The sequence below is a fragment of the Melanostigma gelatinosum genome (genome assembly GCF_949748355.1).
Source record: "Melanostigma gelatinosum genome assembly, chromosome: 18".
Taxonomy (NCBI): Eukaryota; Metazoa; Chordata; class Actinopteri; order Perciformes; family Zoarcidae; genus Melanostigma; species Melanostigma gelatinosum.
Genome location: NC_136651.1, coordinates 14,782,045 through 14,806,040, shown reverse-complemented (window position 1 = coordinate 14,806,040; position 23,996 = coordinate 14,782,045). Strand labels below are relative to the sequence as shown.

The 23,996-nt window shown below is 45.5% G+C and overlaps 2 protein-coding genes across 2 annotated transcripts in view; one reads left to right on the top strand and one right to left on the bottom strand.

The window, feature by feature from the left end:
- pum3 (pumilio RNA-binding family member 3) overlaps nt 1-211 on the bottom strand; it is a 9,567-nt gene extending 9,356 nt beyond the window's left edge. The window contains exon 1 of the mRNA XM_079289037.1: nt 164-211. Within this exon, the coding sequence (XP_079145163.1) occupies nt 164-165 (2 nt within the window). The 5' untranslated portion in view covers nt 166-211. The remainder of the gene's footprint in view (nt 1-163) is intronic.
- A 1,039-nt stretch (nt 212-1,250) lies between these two features.
- On the top strand, nt 1,251-22,915 carry cfap44 (cilia and flagella associated protein 44; the record flags this gene model as incomplete). Its single annotated transcript, XM_079289416.1, has 33 exons — nt 1,251-1,333; nt 1,449-1,611; nt 2,179-2,281; nt 2,364-2,580; nt 2,727-2,841; nt 3,032-3,196; nt 3,557-3,712; nt 3,826-3,873; nt 4,907-5,006; nt 5,126-5,220; nt 5,309-5,518; nt 5,999-6,109; nt 6,200-6,352; nt 6,637-6,834; nt 7,464-7,606; nt 8,099-8,378; nt 9,461-9,516; nt 9,810-9,960; nt 10,366-10,493; nt 10,967-11,181; nt 11,623-11,758; nt 11,947-12,115; nt 12,233-12,474; nt 12,973-13,207; nt 13,348-13,551; nt 13,872-14,075; nt 14,146-14,221; nt 14,720-14,850; nt 20,415-20,531; nt 20,622-20,811; nt 20,985-21,145; nt 21,400-21,534; nt 22,571-22,915. The coding sequence occupies 33 exons, from the start codon at nt 1,251-1,253 to the stop codon at nt 22,913-22,915; spliced, it is 5,235 nt and encodes a 1,744-aa protein (XP_079145542.1).
- Between the last annotated feature and the right edge of the window lie 1,081 nt (nt 22,916-23,996).

The following is a 23,996-nucleotide window of genomic DNA, read 5'->3' as shown; positions in this document are numbered from 1 at the left end:
TCCCCGAAGCAATAACCTAGCTTATAGCATAACTAAACAATGCGTTAACGTTAGATGTCAACACATATTATTACTGTCGATAACGTAATGCGCTTCTTTGATTTATCCCTCCCAGTAAAACGAACTATAACACAATATACATGTTTTTATTGGTGTAACTTACATTCCAGACGTACACACGCGACGTCTCAGCTCAGTCACATGCGTTCTGTAACCGGCACGGTTTACGGTACAAAACGTACAATCAGACTAAACCCTCGCTGTCGTAAAGCGTCGGTCGTTGCAGCCATGGAGGATGCTTTCCGAAATGTCTCAGCAACAACTCTGACGTGGAACATTAACCCTTACCGTTCGCGATATTTTGTCTCTAGGACGGTGAACGCATGACTCACCCTATTCTGCCTCTGGTTGTCTTTTCTAATCCCAAAATGAAGCAAGTCAAAAATACATCTACATTTAAGCAACAAACAAAAAAAAGAATTGAGAACTACATTAACCAGCATGCTTTGCAGAGGAGTGACTTTCCTTGTTGCCTCGCAACGCTTCCAAACTAAAACGCACTCGCAGACATTAATCAAGTCAAACTTGAACGGAAAACGTTTAATTGTCTGTTCAATACAGAATGAATAGCTGAAACTCTAATGTTAGCTAGTTGCTGACGCTGTGTTGTACTTTACTATCATACAGATTGTAGAGCAGCTGTTGATTAATTATCAGCAGACATGTTGGAAGAAAACACGACTTGTGTGGGTGAGCGGGCTGAGAGCACACACACAGCGGCGCAGGGACACATTGAAGGTAACGTTAGGGGCCTTTCTCTATATCAAAAACGCTTTTTACCGAGGCCAGCGGTTTTTTTTATTTGCAATTCAAGCGCTTAAACGTTTAACTTTGCGTAAAACGCTCCGCTCGTCACTGTCACGTTTCACCCAGCCGTCCAATCACAGTTGAGAAGGGGCGGGACAAATAGTTGTGGACTTCTTGTGTGTGTATTTTGACTGCTGTATACTTTATGGTGCCTGGACAGGATCTGGACACACTAAGTACAAATCATTGAGGGAAAAATGAACATGATGGTGGCTGGAAGCTGCTGTCAAATGTTTCCTCCTCCCCAAGTCTAACAATAAAGTTGTTCTGCACACTATAAGTGTTAGAGGAGTTTACCTCTTCAAATGTATCTTCCCTTTCAATGAACACTAGTGAAGCAGCAGGAGCCTGAAGAGGGATCAGAAAAGCAGCGCTCTGCAGACATGTACTACAAGTATGAGGAACTCCACTCCAGACCGTCCATCACACCGGACTCTGAAATCCCAGAGAACCTCCTGTACCTCTCGTATCCTTCTTTGAAAATGACTTGAGTTTCATTCAAATCATTTGATGCCACGACCTCCTCCGACTTTCTGTCTTCAGTTAATCTGATCTTGATCCTTAATCCGTCCTGCATTCAGTCACTCCTTTGGCTATGACAGTGGGCGCAGGAGGAATCTGCAGCTCCTGGATGACGGGACTCTGATCTTTATAGCAGGCAACCTGCTCGTCCTGCTGGACATTTCCACCAAGGAGCAGAGATACCTCCGCTCCTGCAGTGGAGGAGGAATCGGCTCCATCACGGTAAGATGGCTGAGTGACCTCTGAGGCGCCAGTCTGTCTGTGAGTGAGTGCAGGAAACACTGAGGAGGTGGATAAACAGACGGATATTTAGGCCGAGTCAAGTGCAACTTTGAAATTGTAGTACTTGAGTAGCTGTTTGAGGATTTCTACTTCGACGGAGCTATATTTTTTTGCAGGAAAATGCTGCAGTATCAACGTACATGTTTTATAAGCAGAATATGGCATTCATTAAATATGGCATTATCAAATGCTTTGCAGATTTGGTTTTACAGGTGCATGTATGAGCATCCCTAAGAGTATGCTCAGTGATCCCTCCTACAGTATATGATATGATGTGATGTGAGATTTTAAATGAGGTCACTGATTGAGCATAATACAATTTCTCAGAAATACCCATATACAAAAATGTTTTATTTCTACCTCCCAATTTGTGATATTCTGCATTAACATGTATGTGGGGACAAACTGCATCACTGGCTATTGCTTACAATTTACTTCTGTGTGTGTGTGTGTGTGTGCGTGTGCGTGTGCGTGTGCGTGTGTGTGTGCGCGTGTGCGCATGTCAAGGCACATCCAAGCAAGGAGTACTTTGTTGTGGCAGAGAAGGGAAAGCAGCCCAACATCATAGTATATGAATATCCCTCGCTACGACCGTTCTGCATCCTGAGAGGTAAATGGGACCAAGATGCATTGAGATCTTTCCAAATGTGATGTTTTTATCGATGATAATCTTTGAACCTTCATGTGTGTAGGCGGTACCGAGCGGGCATACAGTTTTGTGGATTTTAACCCTGACGGGAGCCTGCTGGCGAGCGTGGGAAGCGCACCGGACTACATGCTGACGCTGTGGGACTGGAGGAAGGAGACGGTGATGGTGAGCTGCATGGCAGTTTCTCAGGAGGTCTACCAAGTCAGCTTCTCCCCGTACAACCCGGGTCAGCTCACATCCTCAGGATCTGGACACATCAAGTAAAGGGTCCTCCTAAAACCCGGCACCTCTGTTAAAGCACTGCTATACAAATTACTCCAGACATCAGAAGCTGAATAATAATCTCTTACTGATTTTATGTTTATTCAAATAAGGTGAAAATACCTTCTGTCCTTCTCTCTCCCAGGTTCTGGCAAACGGACGGCACAGTCACAGGCCTTAAGTTGCAAGGACTCATGGGACATTTTGGGAAAACTGCAGCGACTGATATTGAGGGCTGCGTGGAACTTCCTGACGGAAAGGTCTGTGCCCTGCTTTTCTGACAGGTTGGGGTTTTGCGAAAGTCAGGAAGGCCTCGAAATGTATGCAACAAGACCCTCACAAAATCTTAACCCTAACCCACTAAATCCAGTTTGCAAGGTCAAAAATGTTTTCGATTCTAAAATCCTCTGAAAGACTCAACAGTTACTTCTGACCGTCTCCTCCTGTCAGGTGGTGTCTGGCTCAGACTGGGGCAACTTGTTGCTGTGGGATGGGAATGGCATCAAGGTGGAGATTTGCCGGAAGGAGGGGCGGAGCTGCCACGCTGGGATGGTCCAGCCCTTCGCCCTGGAAGACGGACAGCTGATGACGATTGGCTCTGACGGAGTGGTCCGGGTAAGATCCTCGCAATAACACAACCTCAATACGCTTCACTTTTAGAACGTGTCTGTGAAGTTTGACGTCTGATGTTTTTCAAAATGTGTTTTGCTGAACTGAACAATGAGCACATGTGAATGTTTGGTCATCAGTGGCGGATTCATAAAACATTTTGTGTATCAGTATTGGACTCAAAAACGTTGCCAGATAAAGTCCAAGCACAGACAGAGAAACACAACACATTTGGCTCCAATCTGAAGAGGCTCTGTATTTAAATTAGATCATTTATTTTCGGAAAAAGCTAATCGAGCAGAAATGATGATGCACATGGAGATTCTAAGTTTTCTTATAATAAGTATGTCTTCTGCCACCATGCAGGGTTGGGACTTTGAGAGCATCGACACTGCCGACGGTAACGGCGACGGCAGCAGGTTTGAGCTCGAGCCCATGAACGAGTTGGTGGTCGGACACAACGTCTGCCTCTCCTCTGTGGCGAGGAGCTCCGTGCCCGACTCCTCCATCTGTTTTGCTCAGGTCAGAGGACCAAAGGTCAACGGTCACTAATTAAAACCATTTGCAATACATGATCCGCCCGTAGCTTGATCAAAACATTCCGAACCTAATCCCTCCACGATGCGGTGTTATAGGATTCCAGCGGAGCCATCTGGAAACTGGATCTTTCATTCACCAACACTGTGAGTTTCTTTTATAGAGACGTTATGTGTACGTTAAGCTTTGTATGAAGCAAAGTACATTTCTCATTCTATAACTGTGGTCTTTGAAAAACATCTTTTCCTAACTGTGGTGATTGTAAGAACACATTGGGTGTGTGAGGAGAGAAAATTGCTTGAATTGATCTGCACCTTTTTAAAAGGTCAGTGTATTTGTCTGTGAATAACGAAAACAAGAGTATACCGTGTGTATACCTGTTTTGCACGACACTTTACTATTGGAGTGTCGCATCACACCGAAAAATTCAGTCGGCAATTGTAATTAATTAGGTCACACAAATCAAAGGTGGACCAACAAGAGAAAGGAATAAAGTCATCATTGCATTTATTTTTATTTCGGTGAAGTGTTTGTAGTTATGTAGCTAGAGGTAATATTGTCCTGTCCGAAGGGGAAACGGTATTGCAAACAGGGTTTGGAGAGTTACTCTAAAAAATGTATTCCGATACAATCGCGCATTAAAAATGTCGTCAGTAACTTAATCCAAGTATCGTGATATTAAAGTAACTGGACCAGAAATGACGAATAATCTTGATGAACTGCAACATGTGTAAACCATCCTGCTTTGTGATAGCATGCACTGTATTGTGATTATGCCTTACATGCAAAATAATTGCAAAATTTCAATGAAACACTTCTCACTAACGTTGGAGGCCATTGTGTGAGACCCGTGTTGAAATGTGTGCGCATGTGCAGGGTATTACATCCTTTATTTATTTTAATACTTTATTTTAATAGTTATTTTAAAATGTATTTTGAAATTGTAACGCTGAAATAGAATGGTAATCTGACTACGTCTTCCTGTAACGGAATACAGTTACCTTTTTGTTTTTTGCATCCTAATTTCGTACTGCAACGCCGCTCCATACACTCTGTTACTCCCCAAGCCTGACAGCAAACCATATTGTATCGTCACATGTTATGCTGAATGAGTAAGATGAACAAACGCAGTGTCCTCTCCCAGTGAAGAAACAGTTGGTGTGTCATCTGTGTGTGCAGACTCCTGATCCAGAGTGCCTGTTTTCCTTCCACGCCGGGGCGATCCAGGGCCTGGACGTGTCGAGGAAATCTCACCTGTTGGCCACGACCGCTTTAGACCGTGAGTGCCACGCATTCCCACACCTGCACACTTACAGTACATGTTCGCAAATACACGCACATTTACACACACACACGCATTGTAAAAAGGTTCTCTGTCTGCCTGTCCCTGATCTCCAGGTTCAGTCAAAGTTTTTGACTTCCTGGCCAAAAGAGAGCTGACCAGCAGTCGCTTCAATCAGGGCGGTACTGCGCTCTGCTGGGCCCCACCTTTGGTGAGTGTGATGATGTGAAAATGTGTCATGCTCCCACATGAGCACTCACTGAAAACTGACCTGTGAGGCTCTGGCGTTTTGTCTTTAGGTGAACCAGAGTGGAAGTCTACTGGTGACGGGCTTTGAGGACGGGGTGGTCCGGTTACTGGAGCTGTACGACCCTCAAAGGCTGCACGTGGTCACCGGGCGCAGCCCCAAAGGAGATGCCAAGCTGAGCCTCAAACAGGCCTTCAAACCCCATAATGCCCATGTAACTGCTATTGCATATGAGCGAAATGGAGAGATCTTAGCCACGGGGGTAAGAGGTTTTCCAAGAAAACACCGGGTTTCGGAAAATGTATGTTTTGAAATAGACTTAAAGGTTTGAAGGAATACCTTTCAGTAAGTATTTTAGGCAGTTAAGCAATGTTTCTTGAGGAAGTCTCCTTAAGTGTAAGATATCGTTAGACCTGATAGCCGTGTGGTTAGAGCGCATACCACAAAGGAGCACATTTCCTCAGCAGTGAGTTACGACTGTTACTGTCAACTTAATCTGACAGCTTTTGTTGATGTAGGGGATCTCAGCCTGTGGTAATGATGAAAATGAATTATTAGCTCTTGATATCACCTCGCCCTCAATCTCATAATGGCATTAAACACACATGGAAATACTAATCTGTTGGACATTACCACTGGTGGAGAGGTTTGAGAAGTTTCTACAGACACTTAATTAGCTCATGGTTTTGTTTCACTTATTCGTCTCACCTTTCTGACCTCTCACCCCCGCCCTCCCCCTCAGAGCTCCGACAGCACTGTGTTCTTCTTCACCGTCGGGGAGAAACACGACCCCATCGGCTTTGTCCGCGTTCCTGGGCCGGTGCAGGCGCTGGAGTGGTCACCTCATTCCCACGTAAGTCTGGTCTCCCACCCTCTTGCACACAAATGTCTCTTGTGAGGAAAAATGACACGCTCAACCGATTTCTGTTCCCATTTTACCCAGAGTGAAAGCAGGCTGCTCATCCTGTGTCAGAGCGGTCATGTGGTCGAGGTGCACAGGCCTGATCCAGAGGCCCAGAGGCCGACCAAAACCTTCCAGCTGCTTGAGCTGCCCAGCATATATTTCAGGTTCAGGAGTATCAAATCTCGAATCGAGGTCTGTGCTTTTTATATGTCTTAGATTTCATTTGTAGGGTATTAATTGTTGATAATGATAATGTCCCTTTTTATGGCTGTATTACATCAAACTGTATGTTTTATTTTTAATCAACACCATAGTTACTTGTTGTGTGTCATTCAAGTCTTTTTCTTTCTTTCATTTCCTTTCTTCTTCTTCTTACATTTAAAAAAAACGGTATCTGCATGATTTTTGTGGAAATAACCAACTCCATGTCATGTTTAGACCATTCACATTTTCATTTGTGCGTTTGTGTATTTCAGAGAGAGGAGGAAATCGCAAGACGTCAAGCCGTAAGGGAGAAGAAGAAGGAAGAGAGGTTGAAGGAATCGAAGCAGCTGGACGCAGAGCCAGTGGAAGAAGAGGAGGAGGAGGAGTTGCCCGCTATCTCCATCCCCGACCCTCCAAGTCCTCTCTACTGTGGCTTCTACTCACAGCCTGGCCAGTTCTGGCTCACCATGGTACACACACACACACACACCCACACACACACACACACACACACACACATGCCACTAACCATATCCCTCACCTAACCTTAACCACTGACCCAGAAATCAGCTGTTTCCCAAAGGCGACAAAGCTTTTGTCCCCAATTGGACAACCTGTCTACAATTAACTGGTCTTTAGTCTGAAATGTGTCCTTGAAAGCAGGAATGTTGCGCGGTTGCCGTTCTGTATAAAAGGTACGAAATGAGGGGAGTTGTTCCACCGGCAGTGGAGGTGGAAACTTAAATGTGCAACACGCTGACGCTGTTCCGTTATAAGTCACACCTCTTTTGCTTCCGGGATGACGGCATGCTTTCTAATAACTCACACCGGGGCAGCATTACTGTAAACTTTCAGTATTTCGTCCAGTGTAAAAGAGCAAATTCAACGTATTAAACAACAAATTATATATTAAAAACGCTCCAAAATTGTACAGTGTACCATAACATGGGTATGTTTCGAAACTATTATCAAAAATCTTTAGCCGATACCCAGGCCCACAGTTTAATTGAAACAAGATGAAATGCTAATACCTTATCACAGAAACAATCCCAGAGGACATTTTGTTTTTCCTTAAAGATTGAATCCATTTCTCCTGCAGGGTGGCTTTGACTCAGGTTTCCTGTACCACTGTAAGTTCTCTGAGAAGCAGGACCAGGATCCGGACCAGCGGCAGGATGAGCCCTTTGACTTCCTGCCTGTCCACAGCACAGATGACGACCCCATTCGCTCTGTCACCTTCAGGTAGCCGGAGGAAAAGTAACAAATCTGTCTTCTTTATACTAACAATGATTCCAAGATCAAATGACTAAATTTAATGTGAAAATGTCACGCGTAGTGCTGAACCCACAGAAAACTGTCATCAACTCTCATGAACTGCCTGTTTCAGTCTCTTATTAACCGCAATTTCAGCAGCAACAGGCAACCAACTATAGCTCTGATCAACACAATTGCACAGACAGTTAATAAATAGCTGTAGAAGACGGCGTGAAACATTTAGCTGCTAGAGAGCCACATATTTGGAGTTCAAGACCAAAACAGAGCTGAAAGGAGAGTGAATATTGGACTATATTGGATAACGCAGAAAACAAAACAGTCTTCCAAAGCAAAAACTGTGTGAAATAAGGTCAGAAATCAAGGAAGTGTTTGGAAGGCAAACTTTAGAGGCCCCTTCACATTTAGAGCCACAGTGCTCGTACCTGTATAAAGTTTCCCTCCTGGTGTTTTGCCGTGTAGCTCCAACAGGCAGCTGCTGCTCTGCGGCATGCACTCAGGCTTCATCAGGGTTTACCCTCTGCAGCCCGGCGACAGCAGCCTCACCTCCATGCAGGCCTACTGGGCTCTCAGTGTCCACGACAACCAGTACGGACACCTGCGGCACATCCGCTGCAGCCACGACGACCACTTTGTGCTGACCGCGGGAGATGATGGCAACATCTTCTCCTTCAGCCTGCTTCCTCCAGAGGAGCTAGAGAAAGGCCTGCAGAAACAGGGGGCCACGGTTCCTTCACCCAGGGTCAGTCCATTTTATGCATTGTGGCTCTATGGATGAACAAAGTCAATCTGCCAGTCGCTCCACCACTATTGGATGGATCGACAGACATAGAGTAACATTTTGTAGCCAATCATGTTCCCCAGAGGTTGAATCTTGTCGACTTTGATATTTCCGCTAGTGCCACCAGCAGGTCACAATGTTCCCTTTTCTGGTGGAATATATCTACACATACTGAATCTATTTGCACAACATTTGGTACAGACATTCTTGGTTCCCAGAGGATACATTCTAATAACCCTAGTGCCATCGCGAGGGTCACATTTGTGGTTTTGAGCTACATCGCTATGTGACAGATTCGCATTAACTTTTCATCTTGTGCTGTCATCTGATCAAGATGAATGACCTTCCCATCAGCCTCAGCTGTTCTTTTTGTTTAATGCTGATCAGCAAATGTCACCATGCTGAACCAAGGTGGTGAACAGGAAGAATGTACCTGCTTAACATCAGGATGTTAGCATTGACATTGTGAGCATGTTAGCATGTCGATATTAGCATTTAGCTCAACGCACTGCTTTGCCTAAGTACAACCTCGCTAGCATGGCTGTAGATTCTTTGTCTTGCTTCTTGTTAAATTGTTTTGTGGACTTTTTTGATTGATCTACATCGAGGCGCAAATGGCAGAGGATGTTGTACAGATTGATATATAAATAAAATTGACAATGGCAATGAGCTCCTTCTACATGAGCCAGGTACGAGTATGTGGGCTTATAAATGCAGTAACAAGTGAAGTTTGGTAAATGTGTAAAACATTTTGCAACATCTTAAACAATGATAGGCATTTCATTCAGGAACAAACAGCCTATAAGATTAGTTTCTGTGTCTGTTGCAGGTCAAAACCAAAGGACAGTGACACGTATAGAAAAACAATGTTCTTCACATTTCGTAACCTTATGAGTTTTTAAACTGCATTAGTCTAGGACAGAGGAAAAGATGTGAATTGTTGTTGGGGCAAAAAAAAACCTGTTGCAGGTTAGCCAAATGGATGGTTGTAGATGAATATCAATGAAAATAGTAATCCTCTTGTTTACATGATATTCTAACAGGTGGGTCTTGAGAATGAGCCGTTAGCCCAGGACATTGAGGACCCAGCTGCCTTCAGGTGAGCGTGAATTACCGTTTGAGGATTTCTACTTCGACGGAGCTATATTTTTGTCACTTCATTCTTGTCTTCTGTGTATCTCAGTGTATCACTTTTGTTGCGTTCTGTGTCTCTATTTGTGAAAGTTATTTGCACAGTAGAAAACTGGATTGTCTCTTAATTCTATCATTTTTTTTTGTATGTTATATTTGACATTTCGCTTCATCTATATTTAGATGTCACTGTCACTCCAGAAAAAGAAAGAAAGTTCCATCTTGTCTAACCCACCCCGACTCTCCCTTGACTCCCTCCAGCATAGAGACGACCAAGCAGAAGCTGGCGGAGGAAGAAGCCGAGCTGAAGAAGGCGGCGAAGCGCAAGAAGCTGGCCGAGCTCCAGAAGAAGTTTAAACAGCTGCTGGACGTCAACCAAAGTATGCCGGAGCATGTTCGCCTGAAACCTGCGGTACAGACACACACACACACACACACACACACACACACACACACACACACACACACCATCACGTGGTATGCCATTGAAGCTGCTGTTTGGTTTTAGTATAAAACTAAAAGATTCACGCTAGAAACCATACACATCATTGGTGCATAAGCGTCTGTCCGTCTTATCCCCCATCAACCCTGATCTCCACTACAACTGTAACCCTGTTACTTAAGTGCACGCTAACACACCTTTCAATGCGGGATGAAAAGCTGGCCCTCCATTAAGGTTTGGGATTAGGACCTGGTTTGTGTGTAAGGTTAGGGTAAGGCATGTTATCACTACGGTTTGGATAAGTCTCCAGTGAATTAATGTGTCAGGGCAAGGTGCTCAATTGTGTGTTTGGCATGTGTGTATTTGTGTGTGTAGGAGCTGACCCTGCCCTGTTTCAGTGAGCACATGGAGAGGGTGAAGGCCCAGCGGGTGAGGGAGCTCAGAAAGGAGATGGCCGAGAAGGAGGAGCGCTACAGCATTGTGCTCAGCAAACTGCATGACTGGTACTGACTAAACACATACACATACACTTACACACACACACATACACAAGGACATCTAATCAGTCAGATAATTGCTGTATCATGACCTAAATACAGTTGATAATAGTTGCTAATTATTGTCTTTTAATCAATGATTGTATTTCTTTTCTTTTGAGATAATGGGTTGTTATTTAGCTCATTTGAAACTTGTCTATGTTAAGACTTTGGTCAATACGTTTTTTCTAGTTTACTCCACATGTTTCAACTAAGTTTAAGACTAGAACAAAAAACGTTTTTGACGTGTTTTTGGATGAAATGTTAAACCATCATCTCTTCATTCTGAGTCAACAGAAATGGAGGAATTCATTTATTCCAGCCGACTGGCATCCTAAGAGGTTTTGATTTTATTTAGATTTCGCCCCTCTTGGTAAGTTAGGAAGTGGATACAACCAGCCTCCAGAATGAAACCCTCATCTCTTGTGTTTGTTTTTCAGGTTCAAGGACTCTCCGGAGGCCAGCATGGTCACTGTGGTTGCCATCGGCACCGACCATAGAGTGTCCACTTACCATCTGCCGGCACTCGTAGAGCCTTCATCCCAGCCCAGACATCCCAGCCCAGACTTCAGCAGCACTGGCGGACATAAAGCTGCTGGACTAGAACGCAGAAAATCAAGAGCCGAGCCTGCAAAAGACTGCAACTCATTAGAAAGTAGGAAAGTGTTTGTGTGTTTGTTTCACCTGTCAAAAACGTGCTCTTTTTTTTTTTTTTGTAAAAATATATTTATTGGGAATTAGGAAGTACAAAATGTGCAAAAAAAAAGTGCACTAAAAGTGTCATCAAATTCCTTTTTTATCATAACACTTAACAAAAGCAATTAAGAAAGACATAAGATATAAAAAATAACTCTGCCCCCCCCCTTCCCTGTATTTTTAATTTGTTACATCGTTCAAAATTGTGCAACAAAAATGAATTGTAGAAATACAACAGTGTATGATAAACTAAAAAATAAACCTACGTTCGTAGATCTAAGGTTTCTTAGGTCGTCAATCATAAGGGTCTATCAGTGGTCGGATACCTGACAGAATACAGTATATAAGGGTTAGGTATGTGGAAGACAAGCTTGACCTATCGTCTGTGTGTGCTCTCCAGTGGAAGAGGTGCTGCCCCCTCGTAAATCAAAAGTAAAGCTGACAAAGCGGGTGGTCGAGAGGCTCTGGAAGGCTGATGAGAAAGGTGAACAAGCTCGAGCCAAGATAGAGAAGAGGAAGCAGGAATGGGCCCAATTGTGAGTGTCATGTCCAACAACATCGCCTCAGGCCTCTGGGCTCAAATTCAATGTACATGGCATCCTCGATTTTTCTTCATGGTTCTTCCAAATTGTAGTGCCCGATTAACCCGCTAGGGGGCGATGGGGTTGCTACGGTAACTATTGCCAGGATGGCGCAAAATTGGAATGACTTGTTGGTGTCTCAGGTACGCAGAGAAGCCAAACAAGGACTGTGAGGATCCGCGGGATGTGCAGGCCATCCGCGAAGCCATCGGAGACTTAAAAGTGAAGTTAGACAAAGACTCTACGCTGCCGAAACACCTGAGGATGACTGCTGAGAGGAAGAGAGCAGATCTGATGGCCCTGGAGGAAAATGTACACATACACACACAAACAGAAATAATCAACAATCTAATGAAACAAATCAGTTGATTAATAAATGATGGTTGCATGCATAACAGATTACTTTACTGACTCCGTCCATCCCACTAGATCTCTAAAAAGCAGACTGAGATGAATCAACGGATCGTGGCGTTGCGGGACTCCAAGGTTCTTCTAGTGTCTCAGTTGGAGGCTCAGGCTCAGCATGTCCAGAAGGTCCAGCAGCGTCTGGCGGCCCACCTTCACCGCCCTCCACCTGCCCTGCCCGCTATGGTACCGGAGGAAACCCCAGAGAAGAAGCTGCAGTACAGCAACGCCACCCTGGAGCGATACAGGGTTCTGAGGGAACAGTGGTACGAGAGCCAGGTTTTAGTCTGATCCAAGACCAAGTCTAGAGTCAGAAAATAAGATGAATATAATAAGAAAAATAACAAAGGTGAGTGTAGGAAGGGGTTACTACATGAAAAAGAATGGAAGATATAACACTAACAACCCTGCCCCGATTTGGTGTCATGACTGGTATGATCACAGGATGCTCTGTTTATTTTAGAAATTAATAAAATAATCCTAACTGTAAAAAATCAGCCCAGATACTGCACTGAAACCCCAGTTCAAGCAGGTCTGCAGCCGGTTTTAGTTAAACCTCAGCTACAATGACCTCTAAAAGTGTTAAGGTGATAACTACAGGACACAGCCAAACTGCAGCTTCTTAAGATACAGTAATGGGGTTTAAGTGATCGTGTGACTTTAAACCACAGCTAAGCTAATAGCAGAGCAACATCCTCAGGATGTTCTAAATAGCTGCAGATTGTGTGTTTTTTAAAGGAAGGCATTTCCTTTTTTATTTTCAGTTTCCAGACTATTGAGCTGGAGGCAGCCACACGTTTACTGGAGCAGCTGGATAAAGGGGTGGAAGGAGAGGAGAGGGGAGAGGAAGGGACTCCCAGTCTGTCCGCTTCATCTGTATCCAGAGAAGAAGAAGAGATGGCAGAGGAGGAAGGTGTAGAGCTGAGCGAGCTCGAGGAGGAGTTCCGGAAGGAGGAGGAGATCAGACTGCTGTACCAGCAGGACTGTCTGCTGGAGCAGGTATGTTTTTCATCCAACAAAAGCAATTGACGTTAAATATATGTTCATGAGCAAAATATCTTCTGGAACTCCCTGAACATCTCAGGCTGACGTATATAACATTGTGGTGTAATCCGTGGATGTGTGTTTTTCATCGTCAGATGGAGAGTTCGGTGTGTCAGTTTGACTCCGAGTTCATGCTGCTGCTTCACCAGAAGCTGCGTCTCGACTGTCAGCTGAAGATGGCCGACCTCCGTCAGCTGACGCTCTACCAGGAGCTGCTGATCCTCGAGGAGGTCAAGGGGAGGGAGGACGTCCTAGAGGAGAACCTCAACAAACGCATTGAAGAGGAGAGCAACATTACGGTGGGAGAGAGTTTTTAAGTCGTCCGCCATCTTTCTGACAAAACAAATATGCTTCTATTTCAATAAATCCAGCTGTCACACATTGACGTGATTCAAAGCAGGTTTTCATGGTTCCGCTTTGCCTGCGTTAACGACAGTGATTGTGTGTGAAGGTGCTTTGAGCGCTGCCAAAACTCTGAGCGACTTCCACTGAATGCTGCGCAGGTCCAACACGTGCCAACACATCGATAGATTCTCATGGACTTTTTCGTTCCATCCTTCTCGCTCTCACTCTCTCTCTTTCTCTCTTTCTCTCTCTCTCTCTTCCTCTCTCCTCTCAGTCTGAGCTGGAGGAATTTAATGAAATGTTGGAACTGAAGGAGAAAAACATAGCTAAGGTGCAGGAGAAAGAGACGGCTGTGAAGGCTTCCTTCAAGGCCTCACTGGGCCAAGGAAACAAGTTTGAAGAGTTTCTGACCAAAGTCTTCAAGAAGAAGATCAAACGTGTCAAGGAGAAGGAGCAGACAGGAAGTGAAGGTACGCAAGTATGATTGTGTGATGCTGTGTGTATGTGTATCAATGTGTCCTTTATGATCCAATTGTGTGTTTGCAGAGGAAGAGGAGGACAGTGATGAAGACGATGACACAGAGGGGGGAGAAGCTGCTCTGGACGGCAGTGTTTGCCCACCAGGTCAGTCTTTTTTCACAGTGAAGTGTGAACCTTTAAATTCTTACCAGTGTTTCTAAAAGAGAAACTCAACCCCTGAGTTCAAATTGCCTCCAGAACTTGAGAAACGTATCAACATGGGCGGGGGGACTAAGACACACCCAGCCTCGTCTCTCGTTGCTGTGATTGGCTAGCACTCATCTATTGAGCGACGACTTTGTTCGGCTCATTTTTCCGTAATCAGTGTAGCATTATGACCCCAGCACAGCACAAGCCTTTTCTCTCTTTTGTGTGGATCCGTGTTGATTGTGATGATCTTGTGTGACTGATTATCTGGCGAGCAATGTGCTCTCCTACGCTGTGACAAAGATTTTGAATATGATTTTGAATATGATTTCAAACGCATCAATCTGGTGCACTTTTGAGAGCAAAATTAAGACGCTTAATCTATGCAGAACTTTGTGCTCTTAAAAAAAGACGTGTGTGTGTGTGTGTGTGTGTGTGTGTGTGTGTGTGTATCAGACTGCGACCCAGAGTTGTTTGAGTACACACTGCGGCTGCGTGAGCGTCGGCTGGACCTGGAGGAACTGCTGGTGGAGGAGAGGAAGAGTGCTGAAGCTCTGAAGAAGGAGTGCGACACCCTCTTCAAGAAGGTCATACTCATCTTCCTGTCTCCTCCTCTCATCTGACATGTTTACCTTCTAATGTGTGCTCTTTTTGTCAGCTCACATACTGGCGTGTGTACATATTTCTGATAACACACACACACCTGGGGGAGCGATAAGTAACGAAGACAAATTCATCTTAACCATGCGCCTGAGACACAAAACTGCTTATTGTTGGAATGCTGTTAAGCACTGTATATTGCATCCCGTGTACTGTGTGGTAACTATATCCACACCCAAATCTCACCTGCACCTGAGTTTGGGAATTAGTCAGTTGATGGATTTAAGACCTTAAAACAGTTTTGAACTGAATTATTTGGTGGATAATAGTTAAGACTAACAATAAGTCTTTCTACTAATTATTTTTTAACCCCGCCCACAATCTTTCTTACATCCGACACATGAAACACGGGTCAAACACCGGATCAAAACAAAATAATATAATACTGTATCGGTCAACAATTGTATCCCATGAACAATATATTTTGTAACATATATTGCTCCCTTTATTGTCATTATCATTGTATTGTATTACATACATAAAACATAACAAATATGAGAACTGAAACAAACGGGAGATAATTGACACTCAATCAGGAGAAACTTAATTTACAGTGAACAAATACATTTATTAAATTGTGCAAAGTACAGATGTTGGAGAGTCGACACTGGTGGGGGTGTTGAAGACAGTATAGGGTCAGGTTGTCGATCTAGATGATGGCATGTGGCGTGGGACTGAGTTCACTGAGCTCAGCAGGAGAAACCTTGAGCACCGGATGTGATGATGAATGGGGAGGAGGGTCACATCGATTCTGAAATGACAACTGACTGCAGAGAAGAGAACAGGTCTTTAAAGTCTCTCTCAGTCGGCCTCTCGAGAGACTCTGTATCTCCCCGAGAGAGAGTGTATTTCCTCGAGAGAGAGAGAGAGAGAGAGAGAGAGAGAGAGAGAGAGAGAGAGAGAGAGAGAGAGAGAGAGAGAGAGAGAGAGAGAGAGAGAGAGAGAGAGAGAGAGAGACAGAGAGACAGACAGACAGACAGACAGACAGACAGACAGAGTCTCGCGTATCACCGCCTGAAACCACGCCTTCAGGCGGCTGAAGAGTCTCACCAGCCTGGAACACTCAACGAACAGATGGTGGATAGTTTCTGTCTGCGACCAAAAAGGACAGCTGTCCCCTCAGCCAGGGTCGAGGTGCACCAGATACCTGTTTGTAGCTATGGCCCCATGTACAATCCTCCACTGGAGGTCTCCTGTCCGTTTGTCTACAGGGGGTTTGTACAGGGACCGCCAACAGCCCCTTGGGGAGGATCCCCTGCCAAAAAACTCGGTCCAACTCGACACCCTCACTCCTGCCAGAGATGCGCAAGTTAGAGACTTTCACACTGACCTGATATGCTGCTTTCCTCCCCAGAGTCTCAAAGTCCCCCAACAGGTGTGTTTAGAGACAGCAGGATGTCCCCCTCATCCTCCCACTGTCCCACAGCAGGACAGACAGCCAGGGGTGGGAAGACATACTCACATTCATTGTCCCATTGGTCAGATATTGCCCGGTCTCCAACAAACTCTCTGAGGACTTCTGGCAGGGACGCACAGACCTCCTCCACCAGCCTGAGCAGCACCCTGCTGGACCGGATGTAGATCAGCTCCGCAAGTTGAGGGATGGAGGTCTTCATCAGATGACCCAGCTTCACACAGCCGGCCTCTCTCAGTCTGGATCTCAGGCTGACGGACATCAGGACCTGGGATGTGATATAGCTGCTTCCAAAAAGCGGCTCCTCAAAGAGCCACATTCCTGGTGTCGACACAGCTCTCCGATGGACTGTAAAAACCTGCCACGCCTGTAGGACGGATTGATAGAACAGACCAGTCAGACCAGTTAGATCCACTGACTGGGGCTGGAGCAGGAACAGGTGTTTGTCATAACCTAAGCATCCAGCCCTCCTCAGTAGCACACAGGCAGTATCCGTCCATGGCAGGCCGAAACTGTACAGCAGTCTCTGAGCCGTCTGCAGTCTGAAGGCTGTGATTCGCGATGCGATGTCCACCAGGCACCTCCCTCCTGTACCTCCCTCCTGGACCGGCAGGTACAGCACCGCAGATCTCAGCCAGTGAAGCCCTGACCAGAAGAAGTCCACAACTGCCCTCTGGATGTCTTTAATCAGGCCCTGTGATGGAGGCAGGACTACCAGTCTGTGCCAAAGGGTCGAGGCAACCAAGTTATTAACAATTAGGACCCTCTCCCTGTAAGAGAGCTGAGGTAGCAGCCATTTCCATTTAGACAATCTGGTACACACTCTCTCCATAGCACCCTCCCAGTTCTGTTTTTGAAACTCTTCTGTTCCCAAAAAAACACCCAAAACCTTCAAGCCCTGCCTTCCCCATCTGATGCCTCCTGGTAGCTTTGGTATTTCTTTGTCTGCCCACTGCCCAACCTGCAAAGCTTCACTTTTTCCCCAGTTTACCTTCGCTGAAGATGCCCCCTCAAACAAATCTAAACTGTCACCTAGGACCTGGACATCCCTCTGGTCTTTGACGAACACATAAATATCATCAGCATATGCTGACACCACCAGCGAGGGCCGCTGAGGCAGCCCAGGTAACATTAGTCCTGATAGATGGGATCTCAACCTATTCAAAAGAGGCTCAATGGCATTAGAATATAGCTGTAGCAATATTATACAGTTTACAGAGATCCAACAAGTCCCTCATGAGAAAAATGTTATCCATGATGGATCTGTCCGGTACGCAGTAAGACTGGTCTCTGTGGATTATAGACTCCAGAAAGTTTTTAAGCCGGTTGGCGAGCACCTTGGAAAGAAGTTTATAGTCTGTGCATAACAACGCCACCGGTCTCCAGTTCTTCAGTAAGGACACATCTCCTTTTTTGGGTAACAGTGATAGTACTGCATGCCGGCATGTCGTCGGTAACAGGCCCGCCTGTGAACACTCCTGCAGCACCTGCCGCAGGTCGGCTCCCAAACACTTCTAGAAGCGTTTATAGAAGTCCGCAGGCAGTCCGTCCAGTCCAGGAGCTCTCCCAGCAGCCATCTGACCCACCGCAGCGGTCAGCTCCTCCAGGGAGATGTTGGCGTCCAGGACAAGTCTGTCCTCGGGGCCCAGCTGAGGAAGGCCCTGAAGCAGCTAGTCAACACTCTCTTTGTGGTTGTCCTTCCTGAAGAGGGCGCTGTAGAAGCTTACAGCATGTTGTCTCATTTCAATCGGGTCAGTCGTCATCTTACCATCAGGGAGGCGGAGACACACCATTTGTTTGGTGCGAGAGACGGACTTCTCCAGATTGAAGAAGTAGGCGGTAGGAGCATCCATGTCCCTAACGCTGGTGAACCTTGACCTGACCAAAGCTCCATTAGCTCGCTCCTGTAGAAAGGAACCTAGTTGCTGCTTCTTCTGTTGAAGCCTGTGAGTGTCTGTGCTGGTGTGAGTGAATAGACTGTGCTCCAAGTCCCTGATTTCATTTTCTAGATCCTCAATGACCCTTTTGACTTTTACTGTGGAGTGACTTGTATATTGCTGAACAAAGACACGTATATGTGTCTTTCCTACATCCCACCACTGACTCAGGGACTCAAAGTCGCTCTTCTTTTCTCTCCAGATTCCCCAGAACGTCTCAAACTTTTCACAGAAATCACTGTCCTGAAGCAACTTAATGTTAAAGTGCCAGTAAGAGCTGCATTTGGTGGTTGGTGAGGTGTGAACATCTAAAGTGACGAGGTGATGATCGGTGAAGCCTACTGGGCAAATGTGACTGTTCAATAACCGGTTACTAAAACTATGAGATATGTAAACCCTGTCCAGCCTGGCTGCCCTAATGTTCCCATCCAACACCTTCACCCATGTGTACTGTCTAGCCCGGGGATACATCCACCACACCTGACTCTGCAATCACCTGCGATAAGATGGCGGATGACTGTAAATGAGGTTCCTCTCCTGTTCTATCCAATAAGGAGTTTATGGTGCAATTCCAGTCCCCCCCCCCCCCCCCCCCCCCATCACTACACAGTCGTTGTGATCACACTGCTGCAGGACATCTCTGAGTTTGTGGAAGATGTCTGTTCTGTGTGAGCCCTGGTTTGGAGCATAAATGTTGAAAAAAACAAAAATAATGTTTTGTATCGATGCTCTGACCACTAAAGCCCTGCCTGTCACTATCTCTGTGGAGGAGATGATGTTAACATCCAGCCCAGGTGAGAACAGAACAGCTACACCTACAGGTTGATGAGACAGGACATACTGGCCCTTCCACCACAAACCCCAGTCTACCTCATTATGTGGGTCGCTGTGCGTTTCCTGCAGGAAAACGATGTCTAATTGTTTCTGTGTGATCATGTCTGCAGTGACCGCCCTCTTCTGGCGGTCCCTCCCACCATTAATATTTAAAGAGCCAACCCTCACCTTGTGCATTGAAAAATCTCTTTTATGCCCGTCCCTCCCACCATTGATGTTTAAAGACCCTAAATTGAAGCTCTGCATGGAAAGGTCAGAGGATGGAAGGAGGTAAGACAAGATAAGAAGTAAGCAGTGGAAAGTGGAAAACCCTGTGTGACACATGATCATGTTAAACTGCCTTAGTTTGAACCCTTTTACTTTTCCTCACTTTCCTCAGGGTTGTGACGTGTTTCTTTAGGCGGAAACGCTTTCTCCCATCTAAACGGTCCAAACCCACCTTTCTCTGCGCCACCCCAACAGATCGTATGAACTTCTCAATGTCAGGGAAATAATCACTCACTTTTGCAGGTCTATTAAAAGTTACATCCAAAAACGAGTTTATTTCCTCTAGTGAATACAGATCAGTGCTTTTAATGCACGTTTCAGAATTAGATGCAACATCTGATTCACTCTCATAGTCCATGTCATCCCCTTCACAAGCCAGCTGGCTGTTGGACACAGACCCTACACTCTGTGCGTTATCTAAGGCTACGTGAGATCTCCACCTACAGAACCTGTAGCTGCCTCTTCACAAACTTCTACAGACTGTGGTGGTGCTTCGGTACCAGATGTAGGGTTCTGCGCCACCACAGAAGCCTGCTGGTTGTAAGACTGGCCCTGATCCTCCTTATCGACATTATTGTTATCAGCAGAAGACGAAGAAGCGTCAACGACCGCATCGGCCGCAGCCGCAGCCACACCAGCAGGACCCGGCGCGGCCGGTGCCGGAGCGGTCGGTGCAGGAGCGGCCGGTGCTTCACTGTTTGTGAATAAACCCGTTTCTTCTGATTATTGAACAACTACTGTATGAATACAGGGAGGTGCAGTCGTCCATGTTTTACCAGGCAACACAGCATTGAGTTCCCTTTTCCCAAATCTTGTTGAAACAGTTGACCGATACAGAAACCTTTAGAGAGGTAATCCACAAATTTGGTGATAAGCGTCTTACTCTCTGGCGAAAGAGACAGCAATTCCAAAAGAGTGTATCTCTTACTAGTGGACTCAAAGTGGGGGATGTTTTCAAAAAAATAGATTGTGGTAGATTGTACTTTAAGGAAAGATGCAAACTTTGTCGCGTGTTTGTCTTGTCTGCTCGCCTCTGCAGGAGAAATCGATGAAGGCCAGTCGGAAGGCAGCAGAGGACGACCTCGAGTTGATCAACAGGGAGACGCAGCGGAAAATGAAGGAACTGGATGTGGTGGTTCCTCTCAGACTGCACCAGGTATACAGCCCAAAACTGTGGAGGCTCACTGGTGACAAAACTGGTGTTTTGACTTTGTCATCTCATGCAATTACTCCATCCGTCAACCAGATTCAGTTTGACATAAAGTCAGACCTGAGCCAGGCTTTGGTGATGGACGTGACGGAGCTCAACAGGCTGCAGGAGCGCATCAAGCAGTTGCATGTGGAGATGAGTCAGCAGAGAGATCTGCACGGTGAGAGGCGCAAGCATCGCGCCAGGCTCCTCCGTGAACGCAGGGACATGGCGGCCAACGTCCAGGGTGAGCTCCCCACAGGCCACCGCCTGGGTCTAGATCTGGTTTAACCTGAAACCTCTGATTACGTGTTGGGGTCAGATACCGGTGAAATTCAGATGCACATCAATGATTATTGCCAGTGCCGGAAAAATGACATTGTTAGATACTGATCTCTGTGTTGTTGTGTGTCGGTGTAGCGCTGGAGAAGCGCTGCAACGAGCAGATGATTGCGAAATTTGGGAGGATTGTGGACCTGGATGCTCTCATGACGGCGCCGGGGAACTGGAAGCTGGAGGAGCTGAAGCAGAAGAAAGTACTCCGAGAAGCTGCACACGCCAAAGAAATCAAACAGTGGGATGTACGCTGACGTGTGTGTGTGTGTGTGTGTGTGTGTGTGTGTGTGTGTGTGTGTGTGTGTGTGTGTGTGTGTGTGTGTGTGTGTGTGTGTGTGTGTGTGTGTGTGTGTGTGTGGGCCTTAGGCAAGCGTGAGATATCTATTTTGTTCTGATCCTCTTTACCTGAAGTTAAACTTTGTTGTTTTTAAAGCAAAATGAAAAGCTTAAATTGGAGTGTGTTTATTGATCTTTTTCTGGATTTGTGTGTGATATTCAGAGGAAGGTGGAAGAGGCCCGTGATGCTCTGAATGTGGCAACCAGGCGAAACACGGAGCTTATGCTCCTGAAGACCAAGCTCGTGGACCAGACAAGGGAGCTGGACCGTAAAATGAATGCCAGGCAGAAGAAAATGGTAATTTCTGCATATTGAAATGATTTCATATGTATTATTGATTGAAGCTGGGAACCACATATGCTAATATGGTAGATTCCAACTTCCCTTTCGCTGACCTTGCTTATGCTTCCGCGTCTGGACAGCCTTGGCCATCCGTCCATACATACATCTGGTCGATTTTTATGAAAGTACATCAGTGTTTTTATATCAACAATGTGAAATAACTACACGTTTTGTGATGAACCTACAGGGATTATAACCAGCTGTGGAGCTCTACGGAGCATTGAAGTGTCTTTTATTCCATACGGCACATTTCTAGCTGGTGAACACAGTAGCTCATGACCCAGATACTCAAAGACGCAGGAAGAGCCACTTTGACCCCAGTGGGATTATAAAGTTGCTCCGTGTCTGCTGGGTGTGGAGGTTTGCAGCTGCTAATGTGTTGCCACTATATAAGGAGACAACGTGTGACATATTTGTGAGTAAGTTAGTCTATTTCATTTGATATGGACATCACAGCAGCATTAAGACCAGATGCACTGTGTTGAGTGTTTGTTGCGAATAATTTACAACACCTGTCCAAAGGAGGCTTTTTTTTCAACAAGTTAAAATAAAAAATAATTAAATTGGAGGCACTCTGGTAGCTCACTGCGTAGACCATTGAGGTCCTTGCTGCAGTGGCCGGGGTTCGAGTCTGGTCCAGGGCCCTTTTTTCCCTCATGTCATCCCCCGTCTCTCACTATCAAATAAAAAAATATATATATTGTGTTGCATTTTCAACCGCTTTCGGGTTGTTCTGCAGCCTCTAAGTGCCCAAACAATAACAATATATTTTGGGCACTTTTACCATTGTCCGTCAGATCCGATGACTATTGGACAAAGGTTCTGGGTCAGATTTTAAACCCAAGATGTCCTGACAGCCCTTTAGCCTAGCTGAGTGAAGGTGCATTGGTGACTATGCACCTTGTGTATTGACATATATGTGTGAGTTTGTTTGTGTCTGTCCATCTGTACACTGCATGTTTATTATAAGTATCTCTTTGTGTGTTTCCAGGGCAGACAGTTCCAGGATAACAGGAGACGGGTGGATCAGGAGGAGATTTTGAGGCTTCATGGGCTGGTGAAAACTCAATCGCAGCAGACCGGGGCCCTCAGGAGAGAGATTGCCCTCCTGTCCCGTCAAGGAGGCCACGTCCTGCCCCCGCTCGCCCCCTTGCCCACCCTCAGAGGCCGCACCCACACTGGCTTCCTGTCCCGTAAAGGAGGCCACGTCCTCCCGGCAGACCATGCCCCGCTGCCCCCGCTCACCCCCTTGTCCGCCACACCCACACCAGCAAACGAGGATCAACAGGAACAGCTCAAAGTACAAAAGTCGCCCAGCAGACAGGGAGCTACTTAACTGAGGACAGAAAACACATACTGTCACTGTAAAGCAAGGGAACTGTGCTCAATAATAGCACTTTCTTCGTAATTATTGCTATTAAATTGCAAATTAAAAAATACTTCAGTTGGTTGACTCCTGTGTTTGCTCATAATTCACAGCTTTAAACGATGAGGGTGCATACAAACGATCTGTATTTACTGAAAGCTACCCATTGGAGTTTTAAAGCCTTTGATACCTCTCTTTTTCCACATTTCCACTCAACACCTTTGAATCCATAGTTGTCGATCAATGCTCGATTACCCTGCTTCTATTAACCCCTTTGAGCATTTTCACTCTCTGTTAAGACCACTGAGCTGCATCCTAACCAAATGGTTAATGATCTACTTCTGTCAGCCGAGTCCGGTGAAGCCTCCAATCGAAATGTTCCATTTTACACACACATTTAACACAATCGTAGGTATTCATAATCCAGCACTCTTCATGATTTCGGTCCTTTCTAACCTTTTCTCTGCATATGTGATCCCTCTTTGGGGCCTAATTGGCAGTTAATTCATACATTCCCCTCCTATGTGGATGGCATTCAGCTCTATGTTGCTATCAATCTTACTGATCATTCAGAGCTCTCTATTTTAGTGACAAAGTAAGCCTACCTTTGAGTCTGACTGTATACTGCTACATTTTGTGTTTTGAGTCGTATTCACTTTGTAGTGTTTTGTGTTAGTTCAGCAGTTGTTTTTGCCCTTTGTAACAGTTACATAACAGAAAGAAATGCTAATGAAACAACAGTCCCATGATCTAATATTTACAGTGTTCACATACCATGTTAAAATTAAAGTCAAAATCACATCTCATACTCTGACATCCTTTGGAATCTAATAGCTATACATCCCAGATTCTTTTTTGTACACAAAATCCAGTTAAAATGCACAACTGTACTTACTCAATTTACTGTCATACTTAGGTCAATAGCTTGCTAGTGTCTTTCACATCCATGTTTGGGACAGTGCTTGAGCCGTGACTTTTGATATTTCACAAGTACACACATGAACGCAGATTGAGAAAGGCCATTTTCATAGACACACAATGCCTCACTGAA